Source organism: Dermacentor andersoni, chromosome 9 (assembly GCF_023375885.2).
Source record: "Dermacentor andersoni chromosome 9, qqDerAnde1_hic_scaffold, whole genome shotgun sequence".
NCBI lineage: Eukaryota > Metazoa > Arthropoda > Arachnida > Ixodida > Ixodidae > Dermacentor > Dermacentor andersoni.
In genome coordinates, this window is record NC_092822.1 from 54,983,173 (window position 1) to 55,003,486 (window position 20,314).

Sequence of the window (20,314 nt, forward strand, 5' to 3'; positions counted from 1 at the left end):
ACGTCATCCTTCACTGAATTACAGCGTCAATATCTAAGCTAGATCCCTTAATGCGCTTCTTTTTATGCAAAATTTCCTTTTGTGTAGGCTTTACGAGTTAGACTAAAGCAGAACAAATATCTTCTAGCTCCTCTGAGGATTGTTTGTTACTGCTTCTGTCTTTAGCTCTTCTAACACGGCTGGCCCCACAATATGTCTATCATCCTTGAAGATTATCTACATGCTTCAAAGCATTTCTGAAATGTATGTGTGCAAAGTGTTGAGACAATGGTATGACGATAATGGTGTGATGACGTCTAGAGGAGGACGATGCTAGAGTGACAACGACATATAGTATGATGAAGATGATGTGATGGCGGCACATTGGCCATGGTATAATGACGCTCCAGTGACGACAAGTCTGTGACGTTGATGGCATACTGACAATGTGATGCCAATGGGACAATGATGTTAAAATTATTACATTGGTACAACGATAACGGCATGAGAACAATGTCGTGACTGTTCTTTAGTCTCCTCTGGTATTGAAATAAACTGATTTGATGATGACAGTATAACAATAGTGGTGTGTCGAGGCATGGCGACAAAGGGATGACGAAGGTGGAATCATGACGACGGCTTAACGACAGTAGGTTGGCGACATTGGAATCCCTATGACAAAATGATGACAATAGAACGAGTACTACGTCATATCAGCAACTTTGTGATGACAACGACTGAACAATGTCACCTGTATGACGACGGCTCGAAGACGACGTGCTGGCAATGAAGTGACAGCAACAGAGTAAAAACAGTCAAAATATGACGATGAGATGACAACGGAAGAATGACCAGCGTCATGAAAACAATGAAACAATGACAGCATGTTGGTGTTGGAGGTCACATCTGTGCTCATGCGCATTCCCTGCCGCTGTGTGGTTGCCTCAATTTGCAATGTCTGGTACGGCGTTACGGTCGCATGTGGAATGAAGCATAAAAAGTTTTCGAGTGAACTACGGTCATGCTGGTTAGTTGACTCACTGAACTGTGCTTCTGAGCATTACGTTGATTGTGATTATTCCTTTTTTTTATGCGAAAGCATGCTCATTGAGTGAAAAAGCTGGCATCCAGTGTCTGTAGCAGCGAAATGGCACCTAAATTCCACTTGGCTGCAACGACATGTCACAAGCACACTTCAATGGAGTTCCGATTGGCTGCAACGTCACGGCCCGAGCGTGGCTCAAAGGAGCAGAGTGGGTGAAAGGGAACCCCTGCTGGCCGTAGTAGCGCACCAGGTGTTGCGCGAGGGGAGTGTTGCCGTGATGCCAAGAGAGAGAGGGAGAACAATTTAATGATACGAAATGCAGAGGTCTGCCCGAGATATATTCCTCTGGCAACTCTGTACTTGGGAAGGGAAGAGGTACATTATGGGTGATGAAGACGAGAGGAGGATGTAAAACATATAGCAAGCAATTTGGTCTGCTCAAAGCCTACAGTCCAGGCCTGTACATGTTAAAAAGTAAGGCCTGGATGGCCATAAAATTCGATTTAACGTCTGGCCAAGGGCCTAATGTCCACTGACAACAGTGGTTTGTCGAGGCACGTATAAGGTCTTTGCTCAACTTTTGTCGCTCTTCCCAAAGCACCCTCATTCTCGCAAGCCTGTGTTATCCACACGTTCCCTGTCCATACAAGCTCTCGCCTACGTTCCAACTGCACCTTGGTAAGGCCAAATCAACACGAGCCAAGTGTCTTAATGCACTTGCTTGCCCACGAGGAGTTCGCAACTCATAGGACCACTCAGCGGCATTCAAGTAGACATTAATGCTTTTGCATTCACAACATGCAAGTGTCCTTGGTTTTTTTTTTGCTATGACATTTTTCACAACACGCGAGAGAGTGCATGCTGACCTAAGCTATCAGGCATATTACTTGCATTATTAAAGTGCATAGATTGTGCTAAAGCATACACTGCAAGAATAAGAGAGCAACTGCTCCATTCAAGTTGTGCCCAATAAACTAGGGACTGCAGTTTTACCAAGTGCACCAATGTGTGTTAGCATGCTCACTATAACTGCACCTGATAAACTTGGTTATACGAAACTATATTAACTTCAAAGTTACTCTATTCAAATCCTTTATGTACGCATAGTAGTGTCCCCATTGTCTAGTGAATGTTAAAACTGCACACTGGGGCTAAAAGAAAAGAAGCCTACTGCAACAAATGTCTGCACGATGCATACAATAGCTATAACAATTGTTCGTGACCAAAACAACACGTAAAGAGAAAAAAAGGAAGTACTGCTCCATGGAGCCCCACTCACAAATTACAAGACATACGATAAAAAGTTTTGCGTACGTACGTGACGGGGGTGGGGTGGGAGTACATAAGCAGGCACAGCAAAGAGGAATTAGGAAGGCACAAAAAGAAATAGCACCAACTTTGTCCCAGTCACGTCTTGTGCCCTTGTCCTTCACTTATAGCCATGAATGTGCCCCCATCACAGTAACAAACCTGTGCAGTTTGCCATACTGCAGAGACATCACCTAGGAAACTGCGGCCACTTTCTCAATCATTTCTGGGGATACAGCTTTTGGCCGTCATTGAATTTTATTTCCTTTCAAAGAAAGTTGAATCGGAGAACAAAGGCAAATTGGTGAAACAAGGGCCTGGCTCTTTGGATGTTGATCAAATAAGCCATAGGAGGATGCCCATTGCTCCGACGAGGCACCTGTTTGACATTACGTTGTGCAAAAGCATCACCAGAAGGAATTTATCACGCAGGTACACAGCCCCGACAATTTTGGCAAGCAAGAATGCTGGCTACCTGTTCTTAATGCAGTGGCTTGCCATTGCATTATTTGGTAGCCAGATTCTGGTTAACATCCCTGCCATTTCTCTCTTGCCAAAGCAAACCTATCAATGTCCGAAATAACATGACTCAAGCAATGCAAGAGCCATCAGGGATGCTGAACTCTTGCATCCCCCAGTGTTTGTCGTTCCCACATTACACACAATCACAGGATTCGGTGTTATAGTTAAAGGGACACTAAAGGCAAATATTAAGTCAAGCAAAAGTCATAGTGCTTGAGAATCTCTAAGGCGTCAATATTATCGTGAACAGAGCCTCAATAACAGAGAAATTGAGGTAAATGCAGGAAATGGTTAGAGACTCCCCCAGGACATTCAAGTACTTGCCGATTACGAAAGCACTCCTCAGTTAAATTCTGTCACTAGTACTCAACCATTCGTTGCAAAAAAACATCCTGGCATTGTATTAAAAGACGAAATAAAATGCTACTGGTCCAGTGCTATTTCATTTTTTAGACCAAAAAAAAACTCCCTGAAGTTGCCCTTGACAACGACGCTGACGGTCAGAAGGTTTAATTTTCGCTCGACTCCGCGCCGCCCAAGCTTTCGCGTTTCACTAGTTTCCTTATCGCGTAGTGCTGCGCTGGTTTTGCTGGCTTGCGAAACTCGCACAAACTGCATGTAGCAAAGTATTCAACCTCCATGCGATGTCGCGGGATGCCAGAACGGTCTACACCACTTGACCAAAAAGCTGCTGCAGCGGCGAATCCACTGCTCTGTCTTGGCTCGGTGCCACCATCTGTCGGGCGCCATTTTACTCACCGACGGCAGCAAAGGGTAGTGATGGTGTATGCAAAATCGCCACTTCCCTGGTCGAGTGGTGGGACATCCGAATTTCAAAAAAAGCCCTTCGGACTCTTCAGGCGCAATTTTCTCGTAAACCAAGACTTTTCTTGGTGCGAAACGAGCTTCGCGAAGTGTTACTGCAAACGTTTCAACCTCATTATGGTGCCGCAATGACAGCACCGTCCAAACGAAGAGACCTCATGAGGCACACTAAAAGCCCAAAGCAGAGAGACTAGCAGCGGAAGCACTGCGACGAGCATTCAATACCAGACATTCCAACTGTACACATGCAATAATTGAGCAAAAGCATATGGGAGTAAAACTCTATGCTTATTTTATTGTGCAAATTTTGTTCGAAACGAAAGAAATGAATGTTTGTTCATGGCTTCTTCTGCAGCCTGCTGCCAAAGCTGGCCATGTCACCATTGAGGGGCCACTTGATGCACTTGTCCGACTTCAGGTAGGCCGCAACGTGAGGAAGAGCCTGTTGGAAAGGAAAGCGGTTTACGAACACATTCCCTACTGCTCCTATCACAGTTACGTGTTCTTACACTAAATCTATAGCAAAAGAATGACCTTAGAGATCTTAACACTTAAATGTTGCACAGTGGTCTGCAGGAACATTGTAGTGAAGTGCTATTGGCGCTATAGTTACGGTTAATAAACTCAAAACGCTTAGTTTCTTTATCTTTCACGTGCAACTAAGTACAGTTGAACTTCAACATAGCAAACACAAATATAATGACACAAATATAATATTTTCGTGTGCTATAATTTATTTCCATAACACTACTTAACTAAACTGAATATATAGCTACAGTGAAGGGAATATTTATTCGATTGCAGCTCAAAATATGTATTCCGGGAGTAAAAATATCAAACACTCAGCAAGAGCAAATGACAACAGCACATTCTAGATGCGCATGTGCATTTTGACTAACGGCTTGGCTCAACAATTTAGAAAAATGATTACGATTTAGTGTTCCTGTGCACACGTATCGGCACAGCAAACCGCTGCGCAAGCTATGAAAATTGACAGGAGACTCTTTTCGCTAGCCCACTGGAGGCATCACATTTGCATTTTTTTCACACGGATCCGTTTACATTTTTTTTAAACATCAGTGGCAAACCACACTTATGGGTGGCTTATAACAATTACCAGGCATAATGAAGGTATTTTCGTGTCAGACACGGCTTTGCTACAACACGGTTCGAATACGACTGCACTGTCCCCCATCAAAATGTGGCCACCATGAGCACACCCCTGAAGCCATTCGGGTTCCATTCTCAGCCAGGCAATGGGCAGCTATATAATAGTACCCAGACGCCTTTCACCACAAGCGGCATATTTGCAATGCAAACTGTATAGTCGTTCATCTCCCCTGGCATTCAAAAGAGTTGCAACACATGAGCACTGTTACACATTCTCTAGTGTTAAAGTCAATGCTTTGTACCTCAACACGGTCAACGAAGGCCTTGAGGTTGGCAAAGTCCTTCAGGCAGTCAGGCGCGAAAAGGAGATGCTGGGCAAGCATCTCGTAGGCAATGAAGTCAACGTAAGTGAGCTGAAAAAGCAAAAATGGACACACACACACACACACAGAAGTTGATGTCATCTGCTGAAGTCACTGCAGCATAAATTTAATCGTTTCTCACAGCACTTCTCACATCCCCTTTCATTGCAGTCACTGGGAACCCATGGCCCTTGCTACTGAGAGGCTGGCTTTCCCACAAAGCTGAACTGTTCAGTAACTGAGCATGCTTTACAGGGAAAAACATCGCCAGCAGCACGACATCCTAAATTCAGCACAATATCAGAACACTATGAACAGTGCTTGCTCCCACACAGCCAGCAATAAGTTCCATTTGCATTGAATATTCGTATCTAACCAAATATTCAAAAATTTTTATATAGCTAGTATTAGAAGCAAATACCAATACAGCAAAAACCTCACTATTGCGACCCTCGTTAATTCAGCAAATTTGGACTTGTCCTTTGGTCCAGACAGGACCCATGCTTTATTTAATGGCATCAAACTCTCATTAATTACAAGGTATTTGGCCACACACCGGCTAATTCAAGCAACACTAAGCAACAGCGACACTCTAAAGACAGTCTGCTGACACTGAGTGGCGACAAACTACAACGGCGCTGCACTTCCCGACACCCCACAATTACCATATTTCGTCAAATATCGATTGAATTTTTTTTCCAGAAATGTTACCCATAATTAGCTACCAACCTATATTTCTGATCAAAGCAAGCGAAAATACTGAGCTAATAGAGTTCCAATGTGGAACAGAGCCACTGCCGGAGCCGCGAGGGCCAAGGCCACAAAACAAAATGAGCTGCCATGCACGTCGATACCATATGTCGAAGCTGCAGTCGCATAAATCGCAAATCACCTTATTTACTCGATTCTAAAGCACACTGATTGTAATGCGCACCCATACAGTACAGTACTAACTAAATTAACAAGCATAGTATCACACGTGCACTAGCAAACGTGAACACATCTCACTCGATGACCGGAGAAACTCGTCAAAACGCTGGAGTGAGGGAGTGTAGCAGCAGCTGCCTCTACCTTCAACGCAAACTCTAAATGGCGAAAACAGCGCGCAGCAGACTGTCCTCGTAACAGATAGATTTTAAGATATGGCCTAGGCGATCGTATCCCCAAAGCGGATCGTCGCAAATGCATCCTGCTTTGGTCCACCGTGCTACTTTGCTGGCAAAAACCATCTTCTGTTCGTGCGAGTCCCACACACAAGTTTCAGGTACTCCAAACGCCCATGATGCGGCCCGATTTCTGTCCATCTCCACACACATTATCACTTCGAAAAGTGGCATCATGACGAACTTGGCACTTCATGCTGATAAAGCAAACACAGAAAACGGGAAGACAGAAGGTGGACTAATGCCTAAGCACACATAATACCGCACATGAAGGAAGCTACTGCAGCTAGGCTCAAAGCATGTACGAGGTGGCCATTTTGAAATGCCGTTGACGATATGGTAAAGCATATTTAGGGTTGTACTCAATCCTAACGCAGCGTTTCTAATGGGTCAACTTATATTCAATCTTTATTTTTATCTCTTGGAGAGCACAATATATAGGGGTCGGCCTATATTTGTGCTTGACCTATCTTCTAGTAGATATGGTAATGCAAAAACGGCAGTCGCTAGAAGGGGCTTAGAGGCAGCGATCTTATATTGCCCATTTACTCTCAGTTACAATGATTAACTAAGAATTGTTCAACAACTGTGTCGGGGTTCCCTTTAAGTTCCTTGAAATGTGCAGTGCACAATAGGCCACACTTACATTGTCGCCAGCAAAGAACTTGTGGCTTCCCAAATAGTCTGAGAAAGCCTTGAGGGACGCCGGCAGGTTCTTCAGGTAGTCGCCCTTCAGCTTTTCCTGAAAGAACATCAGAACCAAAGCTGAAATTAATAGCAAGTAACAGTAACTTTTATGCGTGGATTTCATTCTGCTTTCACGGCTTCTATATCTGATACCCTGTCATCACGTTTCTCAACGCAAGATGCCGGACCAAACGAACAAAAATATCAGCTGTTCCAACGAACTTGATTTTGGGTCCGTGATCTGCGAGCCGTCATTCTTATTTTAAACTTGAAGAGTAGTGCTTAAGTGTACCCTGTACTGCTCGTTCCTAAAGTCCTGAATTCTCTACATTGCTATACCTTTTCGCAAGTCTCACCTCGCCTAAAGGTTAAATGCAACAAAATTTCATTTCCGCTAGATTGGTTATAAACGGGTGATATCGTAAAATCTTTTCAATGCTGCAGGGCTGGTAATTGTCTCACTTCTCTTTATTAACAGCTTTTAAATAGCAGCTCAAACAACATGGGTGTTAGTGGCTGCCATGAGGACATGACGTAGATCAGGTAATACCCAGGATTATTTTTTGGGAGGGGGGCAACCCAAAGTCACTTTTCTATGCAAATGAGGGAGGGTAGTACCTTTACAAGTACAAATGTGAATGATGTCCACCATTCGCCATAATGACTCGTAAACCCGCAAAAGAGAAATGAAATAAGGTCTATCTCACAGGTACGCATGTCAAATACACCTCTCCTTTACTTGACAAACAAGGAACCACATGAAATGGACTCGTGCAGGAAAGAAGCACAGAAAGAACACTGCCAAGAAGAAGTAAACAAATGAATGCGTAAAATAAAGATTTCTAGTAGCTTTTTTTTTAATTGGCTTTGGAAGAATTTTAGAGAATTATATATTTACGGAACAATCACGGTTCTTTCTGATCCCTCGTTCACTGCTCTGCCAAGTTGCAAAACCGACTCGTATTGTTATTTGGGAAGCTGCGTAGCGATGTGCGGTGGCCAGTCCCGTACAACCGCGTGGAGCGCAAGACGCTGCGGTTCTAGATGTACTGCGCTCACCGCGGAAGGTTAGAAAAAGACCCACATAAGCACAGCAAAGAAGTGGCTACGTCAGGCGGCTTGACTGATAACTGTAGAAGTGTTATTCAAAACACATGGAATCGTTCTCCACTTCTGGTGGCGTTTTCTCTACCTCCTTTTTAAATAAGGGGATGTTCATCCATAAATATTTTCACAAACAACGGTTAAATTTGTGAATCTTAGGGTTTCCTTCCCGTTTGGCTGTTGCCACGGCTCTCTCCCCTTAGTGGACCGCTTAATTTCTCAACTCCTTGCGACTCTTGTTTCCAGTTGCCAATTTTGCACGAGAAGTGCTGCACAATAAGAGAAAAACCAGATGAGGTAACGGGTTGCTTATGGGTTTCTATTTGTTGCATATATTCATTATATATGAGTTATATGTATATGGGTTATACATAGATGGGTTATATATGGGTTACACTGATTATGGGCTTAACAGTTATTGCAGGGTTTGATGATGGACGCTGTTTCACATCATTTTATTTTCCATCTTATCTAACCCGTATGAAGGGTATATAGTTCCGAGGATCTGCCAGCCTCGTGCCGAACAGTCACTCGAGGAAATAATGAAGCAAAAGGAAAAGTTGAACGCAACTGGTGTTTTCTGCGGCGGCATACAGACCAGCTGACTACGAACTGAATCGCTTTCCTCGTCCCTGGATCAGCCTAAACAAAAGTTGAACTAACGAAGCAAAATCAATGCGCGTGACCGTTGCAAGAGATGGTGACAATTGAACGCATCTCGAGTTACTTGCGTGGGCACCAAATCAATAACAAAACTGGCCTTCACACCCCAGGAGATGCTGATAACTAACGCCATCCAAAAGGAGCGAAAAAGGCAGCAAAATGTTGATCTCCAAATAGCTGTCAAGTCTCAAGATTGATTTGGCAGCGCTTCAGGAATGTGTGTGAGGAGTGGTGGCGTGGGCAGGGAGGAAGGGGGTATGCTGCTTAATTTCGGGGTGGGGGGGGGTGTCCCCCTTGGGTACGTGCCTGACGCAGATATTGCGAGGACTGTGAGCACTGACTCATCTAGGAGGTTTGCCGTCTGGGGGGGCCATGCTGGTTCTCAACAATGTGGGTTCTGTATCATGACTAGCGATGTTAAGTTTCGATATCTAGAATGTCTATTTCTGCAGGCTTGTCGCAATGCACTGACTCGTCTTTTATGCTGTCGAAAATTTCGTCGCAGTTGGTCTTCGAAAGCACAAGTGACCAGAGAGGAAAAAGAAAGAAAAAAGAAAACTAGACCAAGAGAAAGGAAAGGAAAACTGGGAAACTTTAGAAGACTTGGAAAACTCTTGGTAACGAAAATTGAAATGCAGTGTCATCCTGCAATACACATTTTACACACGACTCTTCCACCCACAACTTCTTCAACTCCTTCAGTTCGTTTTTTTGTGGCCTGTGTTAGTGGCATTGTAAGCAGCACTGTCGGCTTTCTCAGCTGCCCTCTGTCATGCACATCACGCCCTCCGCTGTCTTGAGGCGCTCTGGCCAGATTTATCCCTTCAGCAATTCTAGCGCTTCGAATTGCAGCAGGCAACTCTGACAACTACCACCTATGACTGCAAAGAGCGCCCCAGCTCTGTGCGAAGCTTCATCATGAAATCTTGGCTATTCTAGTTATGGCCATTAGAAGTAGCACACCTTTAGGCTACGCTACGCCGAGCAGCATGCAATTTGCAGAAGTCCCATAATTACGACTTGCAGCATTAAAGCTACACACATGTGAAGACATCCATGAGTACGTAAAAAATGGTCTACTCAGTTAATACGTCTCCAACCATAGCTTTGCCTTCCTGTAGCCGCTAGCCGAAATCGCTCAAACATGTTCGAGTGTGCAAGCCTCGGATGAATCGGATGGACATGTCCCGCAATGCCGGTAAACTAATGATGCTGCTAAATCAGTGCCAAGGACCAAGACAAAAGCGCTATACTCACGAAGTCAGGGTTGTAGCAGAGACGAACCCAGTTCATGCGGAAGTCCGCAAGCTGCTGCTCGACAACGTCAACTCGCTGCTTCTCGGCCTCAGTCTTGCCCTCTGCATAACACATCAATGTCAAAACCACTCAAATGAGCTCTTTTCAAAGCTAGTATTAGGCGAGACTACAGCCACATAGTGCTAGTCTGACTCTGAGTTCTACTATGGGCGGTGAGGAAAATGTTGCCTACCACTTTCAGGCGATTGCCCACCTCTTTGAGGGGTAACCAGGCAATTAGAACAGCCAACTTGAGATGCCATTGTACCACAGATCGCGCCGCTTTCCATTAATGCAGCACTGCCATATTGTTACTGTCAAAAAACTACAGAATTGAATCTTTGATACTGCTTGATACCACTGTAAAGAGGAGATTGATAGTAGCAGCACCATATGTTGCCGTGCAAAACAAAAGCAAAAGAAGCAAGAGAAAATAAAAACAAGCATTACAATTTGATTACTGCTGCTGCACGTGCCCAGACAGCCTTCCCATTGGCTGACACAGATTTGAATTAACAGCACATTTCGAGAATGTTTTGTCAGCAACATGCTGTGCACTTCTTTGTCCCACCAACATTCGGCAATCACGGTTGATTGCATCGCAGTTTTGAATCTTGCATTAATGTGTCCAAAATGCAAAACTGTTTACTGTAGCATTTAACATGGCAGAATAGTGTTAAAAAAAAGAACATTACGTGCGAGTGTAACCCCCTTTCCCTTTAATTCATCAGTTCTGGAAGGTGGAGGAGACATTAATAGGGGGTGTGCAAATACTCGAATTTTGGACTTCATATTGAATTGAATTGAAATTGAGAGTCAAATTAGATTTTGATTTCCCGAATATCGGCACCTTCACTGAATGGGTTGGCCGTGGCCGGTGCCTTGATAGCGTACAGCATTCCTATGGCACGCAATTTTCATCGGTACAAGGTTCGACCAGGTCAAACAGACCAATCGAAACAATCAGCGCACGCAAACAGAGGGAACAACAAAAGCAGTTACCAAATCAATGCAGCTCTATTCACAGTGATCGCACAATCCTCAGAAGGCTGACAAACCACCTCGCCAGCAATAGCGAGTGCACGGGATGACAGCTGCATGTTCACAATCACCATCTTTGCAAAATACTGTACGGTGGCCCCTCGTTCCAAATGGAGCCCCTCCATCCATGCACCAGTGCCAATTGAAAACGTGTATAGAGGGGCTTTAGTTCGAATGGTGTTCAGAGGCACACAACGGTCCCTTTTCCTAGCTTTGCGTCGAGCACGGTTGAAGCATGCAGTGCAGACCACCGCACGGAGCAGTGCCGAGTGACATGATGCCCGTTCCCTGCTTTTGTCTGTCGCACAGATTGGCCTAAACGAGCCGACGATAACAGACAGAAACCGCTTGCCATAAAGATGGACAAACCCTCCAGTTTTGTGGAAGAAGGAGACTCCGTAAGAGAGGGAAGAAAACTGGAAAGCAGTACTTTCTAAGCAATAAAGGACTGTCATCAAGCACAGTATGGCCCACTATTAAAGTGAAAAACTCATTGGTATTTAGAACAACTTCACCAGTTAAATTATGGGGTTTTTCGTGCCAAAACCACTTTCCGATTATGAGGCACGCCGTAGTGGGAGACTCCGGAAATTCGGACCACCTGGGGTTCTTTAACGTGCGCCTAAATCCAAGTACCCACGGGTGTTTTTGCATTTCGCCCCCACCGAAATACGGATGCCATGGCCAGGATTCGATCCCGCGACTTCGTGCTTAGCAGCCCAACACCATAGCCACTAAGCAACCACAGCGAGTAACTTCACCAGTTCTTCAGCTTCAGAGGGAAAAAAGCACTTAATTCTATTCGACAGACATTCAACTGATAAAAAACATTTTCCAGACCTTCATATACTGAGTTGTTATCAGTGATGGCACACTAATTTGTTGTTCAATTTAGTTACAGTAGAACAAACTATGCATATCAATTCATAGGTACCCAAGTTATTGATAGCTAGCAAGTTTTTTGTTAAGTAATGTGATCAGTCTCCTGAGCGTGTTCAGCACTAAGTTTTTTGCACAAAACTCTGAAGCATAAAAGCTTGTCCAATATTCGATTCAATATTCGATTTGAAATCTAGTATTAGCATTTGCACACCCCTAGATTTTAAAAAGGTTCAGTTAAGTTCTGTGGTTTTAAATGCCCAAACCACGATTTGATTACAAGGCACGCCGTAGTGAGTGACTCCAGTTTAATTTTGACCTGCTGGGGTTAGTTAACGCACACCAGATACACAGTACATGGGCGTTCCTGCATTTCACGCCCATCGAAATGCGTGCCCGGGGTTCGACCCCGCGTCCTCGGGACTAGTAGTTCATCGCCATAGCCACTACACCACCACTGAGTATGTTAAGGCTTGCACATGCCTGAAGATACAACAAAGCTATGAACCTTGTGATGTAGCTTTATACAGCACATACAGCCTTGCGCTCGGGACCTCCTTCTGCATATTTCATTATGTACACCACTGACTAACCTGAACAAACTGAAACTGCAATTAGCTGCTTCAAAATTCAGGTGGAACGCCAGCCTTCCCTCTCATGAACGTTCTCTACGTTGTGAATTTCTGCGGAACTTACCTCATTCGAGCCGAGCAACACGTCGGAGTGCTTCATGGAATTCAAAGAATTTTGCACCAAGCGAGCAAGAAGAAGGGCTTGAGCAGTCTTACCCAAACCATGTTTCCTGGCGAGGTAGCGCAGAATCGCCATGCTCTGGGTGAGCTTGACATCACCGTCAATGTAATAGGGCAGCTGCAATTGGAGATTGGACACAGTACAGCGCGCTGAGAAGAATGTCTCTTCTGGGATCAAGTTCCTCAGATGCCACATATAAAGAGACAACTAAACAAGTTCGCCCCTTCCCCAATTCTTGTTTTTGATACAGGAAGCAAAGACTGCGCTCCTGTCAATAATGCTAAGCATGCGTGTGGTACCTAGGGGCAAGCACTATACGTACAGTCGGCCAAAAAAATTTTACAGGACCCAAGTTTTATGACAAATGTTAATTGCTGCTCTGTTAAGGCGCTTCTAACTGCTGCTCTTCTAACTTAATAAGTCACTGTGTAGTTTGCAAGGGCTATTACACACTGGAACTTTGAATTAAAAGCTGTTTGGCCAGGCTGTTTAGGAATCCATCTTTTTCACATGTCTCGTGTCCTGTAAGCTCTAGTGGCTAGAGGGAGGAAGAGCACACAGTTAAACCTTGATATATGAACACGAAATAAGAAATTACCTGATATAAAGAAGTAAATAAAGTTTGTCGCCAATATCAGAATATATGCGCATAATTAATATCGGATATAATGAACGTAATATTTGCGCGTTGCATGCTACCTTGGTGTAACGAGATAGTGACAGTTATGCGACAAAAGTACGCATAAAAAGGAATCAATCTTTTCCTCCCTCAATGTTAAATTCTGAGCTTCCACGTGTCAAAATCACAACCTGATAAGGAGGCACACCCTAGCGGGGAGACTCCGAATTAATGTTGAACACAATGGGTACCAACGTGTAGCCCAACAGTGCAACACTTTAGCCACTAAGCTACCGCGGTGGGTTTTCCCGTACAATGTGAAACTGGCAACAAGTGAGAAGTCATCATACATTGGGGAACTCAAGGCCGAGCGTGGTCTTCTCCTTGAGCCAGGTGCTGCGGTCGAAGTCCGGCGGGGGTCCGCACGAGTAGCGCTTGTCCTCAACCTTGGTGTCCACATGTGCAAGCAGCAGCCGGATGGGCTGTGCCAACTGGGAAAGCAAAATGAAACAAAATGTTCATATTACGTTCAACCACCAACATTGAGAGGGACTGCACTCGGCGATAACCCGAGACTTTCGTACAAGCTCTGCCCAGAAAACCACAGTGCAGTGGCCGTCGCCAAATGGCGCTACTACCCATCAGGAACACTGGTCAGCAGTCGAGCTAAGCAACAAACTTTTAAAGTGTTGGCGGAAAAAAAAAAGCAGGGAAGAGATTACTACGACTGGATCCATTACAGGCATAGGTAGCGGCACAAGGTAGATAGAGAAGTATTGAGAGATGTATGCAAAAAAATGCTAGATTGAAAGCATGTATTAGGAGTCCTAAATTAGGAGTTGCAAAGAGTTAGTGGGCAATCTGTCACGCCCTGGCTGCAATGGCACGATACCTTGGCGATGCATTGGGACACGCCCAGGTACCTTTGCTAACTGCTATGGATCTTGTTTAAGAGCACTGCTTTTTAATGCAGCCAGACAGCCACGTGATACTTTTCATTTCTTGCAGGCATTATTTTATCGGCCGGAAGAAATAAACAGGTAAAGAGTATTAAAGTGGAAAGTTGGGCGAGTTGGTATGCATTCATAATGATAACAGCGCGATCAAAACGACGATGGAGTGAAAGGTCACAGGACGAGCCCTGACTCAACTAAGTTTACTGAAACGCACATCAGTAAACTTAGTTGCGAGTCGGCGCTCAACCTGTGTCCTTTCACTCAGTTGTCATTTTGATCGCGCTGTTACCATTATGAAGGGCAAAAACTACCCGAATGAAAACGTGCCAGCCTTAAAGTTTTTCAATTTCCTACAAATTATTCCTTGACAGTACAGCATTCAGAGCAGTACTTAAAAATGAGCTCATTGCACTTAATTATTAAACTGAATGGCATCAACAAAAGATTACTGGCGGCTAGTCAACTCAACTGAACAATACACACTTGGTTATCTTCACGTAGAATGGCCAGTCTTTATTAAAAAGACACAATGCATGACAGCTGGGACACCCGGTCTCTCTCTCTCTAGATTATATATATATTTATATATATTACTCCACTCGAACATCAGCATGCTTGAAATGACCATACACACAGGCTTCATGATCATTTCAGCTATGCCCGCATTTATGGATCTACACATGCATTCCATTACTCTGTTCTTCCTTGTGCCATCAAATTTTTTGGAATTCTCCCCCCGACAGCATCGCATGCCTGTCCAACTACGATTCGTTCTGTGACCCCTTTACCGACTACAGGACTAATAAAATGTGAGACTTTACGGTTGTCGCATCACACCTTTATTTTTGTATTGGCACTATGTTTTGCATCTTATTGTCATGTTACGTAGTACCATATTTTATCTTTAATACTGTATAACACTGTGGTCTTTTAAATTACACGACTGGATTGAAAATACTGTGTGATTAATTCCTTATTATATTATCTTTTTTACTAGTGATACATGAATCATTTCTTTTCCACCTCAGTTGTAATTACGGTTGTGTTATGTGAACTACTGTTTTATGCAACATGTACTCTATGTATTTTCCATGTACTACCCCCCTTATTCAATGCCTCAATTTGAAGCCTGTAAGGTATCTTTAAATAAATAAACATATGTATAGACATACACACAGCAAGTGCTATGGCACAATTAAGCTCCTTGAGCAGGATCGCCCCAAACAGGCAGACATTTCGGAATGGAAATGCGTTGTCGACTCATTAACAGAGATTACTAATTATCTCATCACTTTATGGCACATATTGCAATTCACAAATATTAGCCGGGGAGTTCGTAAGGTAGATTCAATTGGAATGAATTCTCACAATGGCACCAGTTTCGAGATTAATTCCCAAACTTTGTGAAGAAATATATTGGCGGTCCGGTTACTTTTGTGCTTCAATGCACTACAGTGTCTTCTTAAAATTAAGTGGGACAGTGCATCTTTATAGCAAGTCTGATGGTGCATATCTCGAAAATGATGCCACCCATAGAATTCTTTGCAAGTGGAAATGCCTTGCACTCTCACAAACTATATGTAAATTGCAATATGTTACATGAGGTAACGAGTTACAAATTTAAATAGTGAATTTTGTTAATTTTTAGACGATGCATTTCAATTTCTCATGCAAGTACCGTCTGCCTCTACGAGTAGGCCAGCCAAAGGACTAGAATGGAATAGAATAGAATCTGCCACGGGCAATATTTGAACGTTACGTAGTCATTGCAGAAATAGCTGGTGTGTGTGTGTGTGTGTGTGTGTGTGTGTGTGTGTGTGCGCGTGTGCGTGCGTGCGTGCGCGCGTGTCGGACAAAAACACGGCGGCGATTGTCGATATCGACGCGATATGTCCTTCAGCTTTTATGTATTCCTACGCACACACCGACAGAGAGGAGGAAATTGGCAGGTGGGCAGATTCGCTCCCTCCCACAAACAAGCGCCTTTCTCCTCTCCCGCGTACATGCAGCCGTTGCCATGGTTATACGCGGAGCCGTGATAGAGCAGGCGCGCACAGAGGGCACGCCGCGTTCCTCCAACAGGTGCACTCAGTTCCGGGAATAAAAGATGGCCTGAATAGCAGCTTAAAAATCATGAAAACGTAAATTAAATGCATATTCGATGTTGCTGAATAAATTATACGAAGTCAAAGAATTTCGGCAACGCGCCCGGGGCTAGCAAATTCGATATGTCAAGCACCGACCGGACGCATTCAGCGATTCTAGTAGCCTGCAATCTATACTCTATAGTTCACTATGTATAATCACAGCTGTCGATAAAGTGAGCGCGTCGAAGCGGAAAGGTGTACCTCCACGCAAATTTCGCTATAATCGCCAACGCGTCGCAGCTGGAACTGTGCAAACTTCATTACAGAAACGACGAGGGAGAGGGGGGAGGGGGAATGTCTAGCAGTTGTGTTTGTTTCGCGACATTCTCAAAACCTATCACCCGCTATACGCAAAACAGCAAAATAAAATTTTAAAAAAATGAACCGGCGTGCGTCTGCAGTATCGTTGTTCGTGTGTTCCTGAAAATCAGCCGCCCGGTACACTCAAACACTATTACGGTACACAATTACTCCCTCCTCAGTGGTCGTACGAGCTACTTGACAGTTTTATCTTTCCCGCGTGAACGTCCTGTCCAGCTAGCTCAGTGGAACCGCTTGCCCGCCGGGCCTTATCTCGAAAAACCGCTGCTCGAGCAAAGTAGCTTTCTGTCTATCTTTCTCTCTCTCTCTCTTGAGCTACCACAAGTTACGCCAGGGCACTCACAACCGGACATCTTTTGTCGCGATAAAGAAGCCATTTACTTTACAGCGCCCGCAAAAGCAGGCGCTTTTTTGAACTGCGACCTGTTGCTAACGTCCGACGACATGTCGAAGTGTGAACAAGGCAGAGCCTACACTTTTGAGGAGCACGCATGGGCGTGCCGCGTCGGCCGGCCTCCACCGGATATGTGTCCGGCAATGCAACGTCGCGACCCCGCCTTTAAAAACAGCTCGTGACCAGTTTTGTCATTGCCATAAAATTAAAGCTTTTTGCTGTATACGCGCATGACGCGCTCACCGAACGTACGCGGGCTAGGCTGATACAGAACTGCTTGCAGAGCGAGGCTGTCCGCGCTACAGAGATATAAACATTTTATCTGAACGTTTAACCGTAGTTTAGCCGTTTATGGGAGGCACACTTCAATAACACAAAATGCCTCAAGATGCCACTGACGACCATCCAAAAGCAAAGCTCAGGCATGAGTAAAGTGCAAAGCAAAGCGGCACAAGCGAAGTTCTTCAAAGACAGCAACGACACATAAAAGTTAACCAAGAGTGCAGATGACCCGATTTCGAACTCCACGGCATTGCCGAGTTGAATAAAAGAAGATGGCGCGCCTCCAGCCGGCGTGCGAAACCGGCCGGCTCTGAACGGGTCTTTGGGAAAGATAAAAAGAAAAATGCCAGAAACACCGTCAAGAAGCAGGCAGACTGAAATGCAAAGGTGATAAAGTATGCACTACTTATAACGAAAGCTGATGGCACGCGACAGTCTCACTTACCCCGCGAATGTCCCAGTAGCCGAGGACGGGAGCCATGGTTGATCAAGAAGCCACGCACGGAAAAGTACCACGACCGTTCCCAAAGCGCGCCAAGAAGCGAATGTTGCAGACAGACCGATTTTCCCGGTTGTCTGCCGTCCGCTAAAACTGCCTCAAGCCTACTGCGGAAACGAAACACGAACCATTTGAATCAGCCCTTACGCGGCACTTGCCAAAGACGGAGTAGTTGACGAAGTTGCCGCTCCGAACACGTTTTGTTTCGATAACCTAAGATACTGGCGCTGCACGTGCACTCCAATAAATGTCTTAAAAAAGTGGTTGACTTACAGCGCTACGCTTCTGCTTGACTGAACGTCTTTGCGTGCAGCGGCAAAGTTGGTAACTAACGTAGACATTAAAAACCTTGGTGAAGCTGTGCGCAGGAAAATGTCTTTCCGATTCAGTAGGAACGAGGAGGAGGGGTGCTAAAGCGTAGCGCTGAAGAAGCTGAGTCTAGCGAGGTAATAGTTGCAAAACTCCGCTTCAAGAACTAGCGCATTACAGCCCAAACGTGCAGACACTCACTAACTGTCCTGTTCCCTTTAAGCTATAAAAATGAACACATTTTTAAAAACTTAGGTTAAAAAATACGTTAAGTAGTTTACGTGACTGTCCATAGATGTCGCAAATATCTGTGTGTACTTAATTTGTGCACAGTTTTTGTACAAATATTTTGGACAATGTGTGCGGCAGTGTGCTATTTGACAAGTAAAGGGCCAGGGAAAGGAGGGTTACGGCCTCGAGTGGAAATGGGTCGTGTGGACACGAGACTTGACGAAAGAAGCATTGCACATAAGAAAGCTGTTTCCCCGGCATAATAGCCGGTCTTGGGCGGTGGGCAGTGCCGGAAAAGGCAGCTGAATCCCGTCAATGGCCCGCGGCGACGGCGTCCTTCGTAGCTCTTTGTACGCTGCTTTAATTAGGTGCTGCCTTGAGTGAAGTCTGTGAAGGCTGTCTATAAAGCTTGTCTTGCGCCTTCGTACCCTCCTCTCACTGCGGCGCGGCGGTTACAAAAGGCCGCCGTTCCTGCGACCCGGTCGCAGGAGTGGAAAGGGGGGGTAAGCGTTATAGTGCCCTGGTCGTTCGAACGCTTAGGGCCCGAAAGCGTTAGGTTCACCCAAATAGACGCTGAATAATGGTTTGGCTTGGCTCCGTATATTATTTTTAAATAGGTGGCGCTAAAGCGATGAACGCGACGATCGAGCCCTGAATCGGTGCTTCCGTTCTGTCCGTGCGGTCTTCGCCTGTGTCCGTGGCTGTGGAGAATTAAGTGATTGTAGCTGTTTGATGTCGTTAAATGTGAGAGCTTGTGGCGAAGTGATTGAGTATGGCCGTAGTAGTTCTGCCCATGTAGTGTTTTGCGGACTTCACCTGTGCCTGTGACTGATCGTGTTGCCCAATAGCTTTGTGGAAAGCGACGTGGTTTGTGTGGATGTCATCGCAGCGTTTGCCAGCTCCTGGGTGGCCCGTGTGCCAGTTATTGATGGCGTTGCCCAGTAGCTTTGTGGAAGTTGGTGTACCTTGTGTGGAATTCGTTGCCGCTTATGACTGCCTTAAGTATAGGTGGTCACGCTGCCTTTTGAAGCGCGTCGAGCGCGAGAAACTTCACCGATTTTTTTTGTAAACAACGTGGACGTCTCGAAATGTTAGCGAGAAATCAACCAGCAGCAAGCCAAGTCTTTATTTTGTGTTTTTTCGAGCTTATGCTCATGCGAGCAGCAGAAGGACAAAAGGTCCGTTACATAATGTCAGTTCCATAAAATCAGCTTTGCCGCAAAACAGTCATGTTATGCCGTGAAGCACATGTAATGTATTGCGGTAAAGTATATGAAAAAGTAGGCAGGGACCACTGCGTTACTGGGGCGATTTTCTTGTATCATGGTCATGGCCGTGCGCGAACAAGGAAAAATCACGGTCGAAGCGCATGGCACAAACCTTGCCAACGCTTCAATTGGAAAAAGAAAGAAAACGAATTGGAGTGGGTGATGCTTGGAGTGGGTGATGCCAAAAACAAAGCCTTGACTTCTGTATTATCAAAGCAGTTCCGAGAATAGTCAACCATATTCCAAGCTCCTGCATTATTTATGATTGATTAAAGTATATTCATATATTGTGCACCAGCCTTAGCGCCAATTCTGATGTACTTTAATGATGTAAGTTTAATAACACGTGGCAAATATATAATTTGTGCTGTATGGTGTTGTGCTGTTTATAAGCTGCTGCTTTCATGTGGTAATGTGTAGATTGGCTGGAAGAGTTGATGCATCCTCCTTATAGAACTCATTGAAAGGTGAACCACCTGTCAAGCCATCATTGTTCTTGCTGTTGTACACCAGATTTCACAAACATGGGGATAGTTATGATACAGAAAGAG

At 44.8% G+C, this 20,314-nt stretch overlaps 1 protein-coding gene across 1 annotated transcript; it reads right to left on the minus strand.

Annotated features, from left to right (window-relative positions):
• Window positions 1–3,948: 3,948 nt before the first annotated feature.
• On the minus strand, window positions 3,949–18,085 carry LOC126528055 (glutathione S-transferase Mu 5-like). The gene is made up of 7 exons (XM_050175915.3): window positions 17,902–18,085; window positions 13,707–13,847; window positions 12,773–12,854; window positions 10,026–10,126; window positions 6,961–7,056; window positions 5,092–5,202; window positions 3,949–4,121 (listed from the first exon to the last, which is right to left on the minus strand). The coding sequence occupies exons 1-7, from the start codon at window positions 17,935–17,937 to the stop codon at window positions 4,017–4,019; spliced, it is 672 nt and encodes a 223-aa protein (XP_050031872.1). The 5' UTR covers window positions 17,938–18,085; the 3' UTR covers window positions 3,949–4,016.
• Between the last annotated feature and the right edge of the window lie 2,229 nt (window positions 18,086–20,314).

Coding starts and splice junctions, on each gene's coding strand:
- LOC126528055 (XM_050175915.3), bottom strand. CDS start 17,937: ATGGCTCCCGTCCTCGGCTACTGGGACATTCGCGGG. Junction 12,855..13,706: donor TCGGCCTTGAGTTCCCCAAT/GTATGATGACTT, acceptor CTCCAATTGCAG/CTGCCCTATTACATTGACGG. Junction 5,203..6,960: donor AGTTCTTTGCTGGCGACAAT/GTAAGTGTGGCC, acceptor TTGCTTTTTCAG/CTCACTTACGTTGACTTCAT.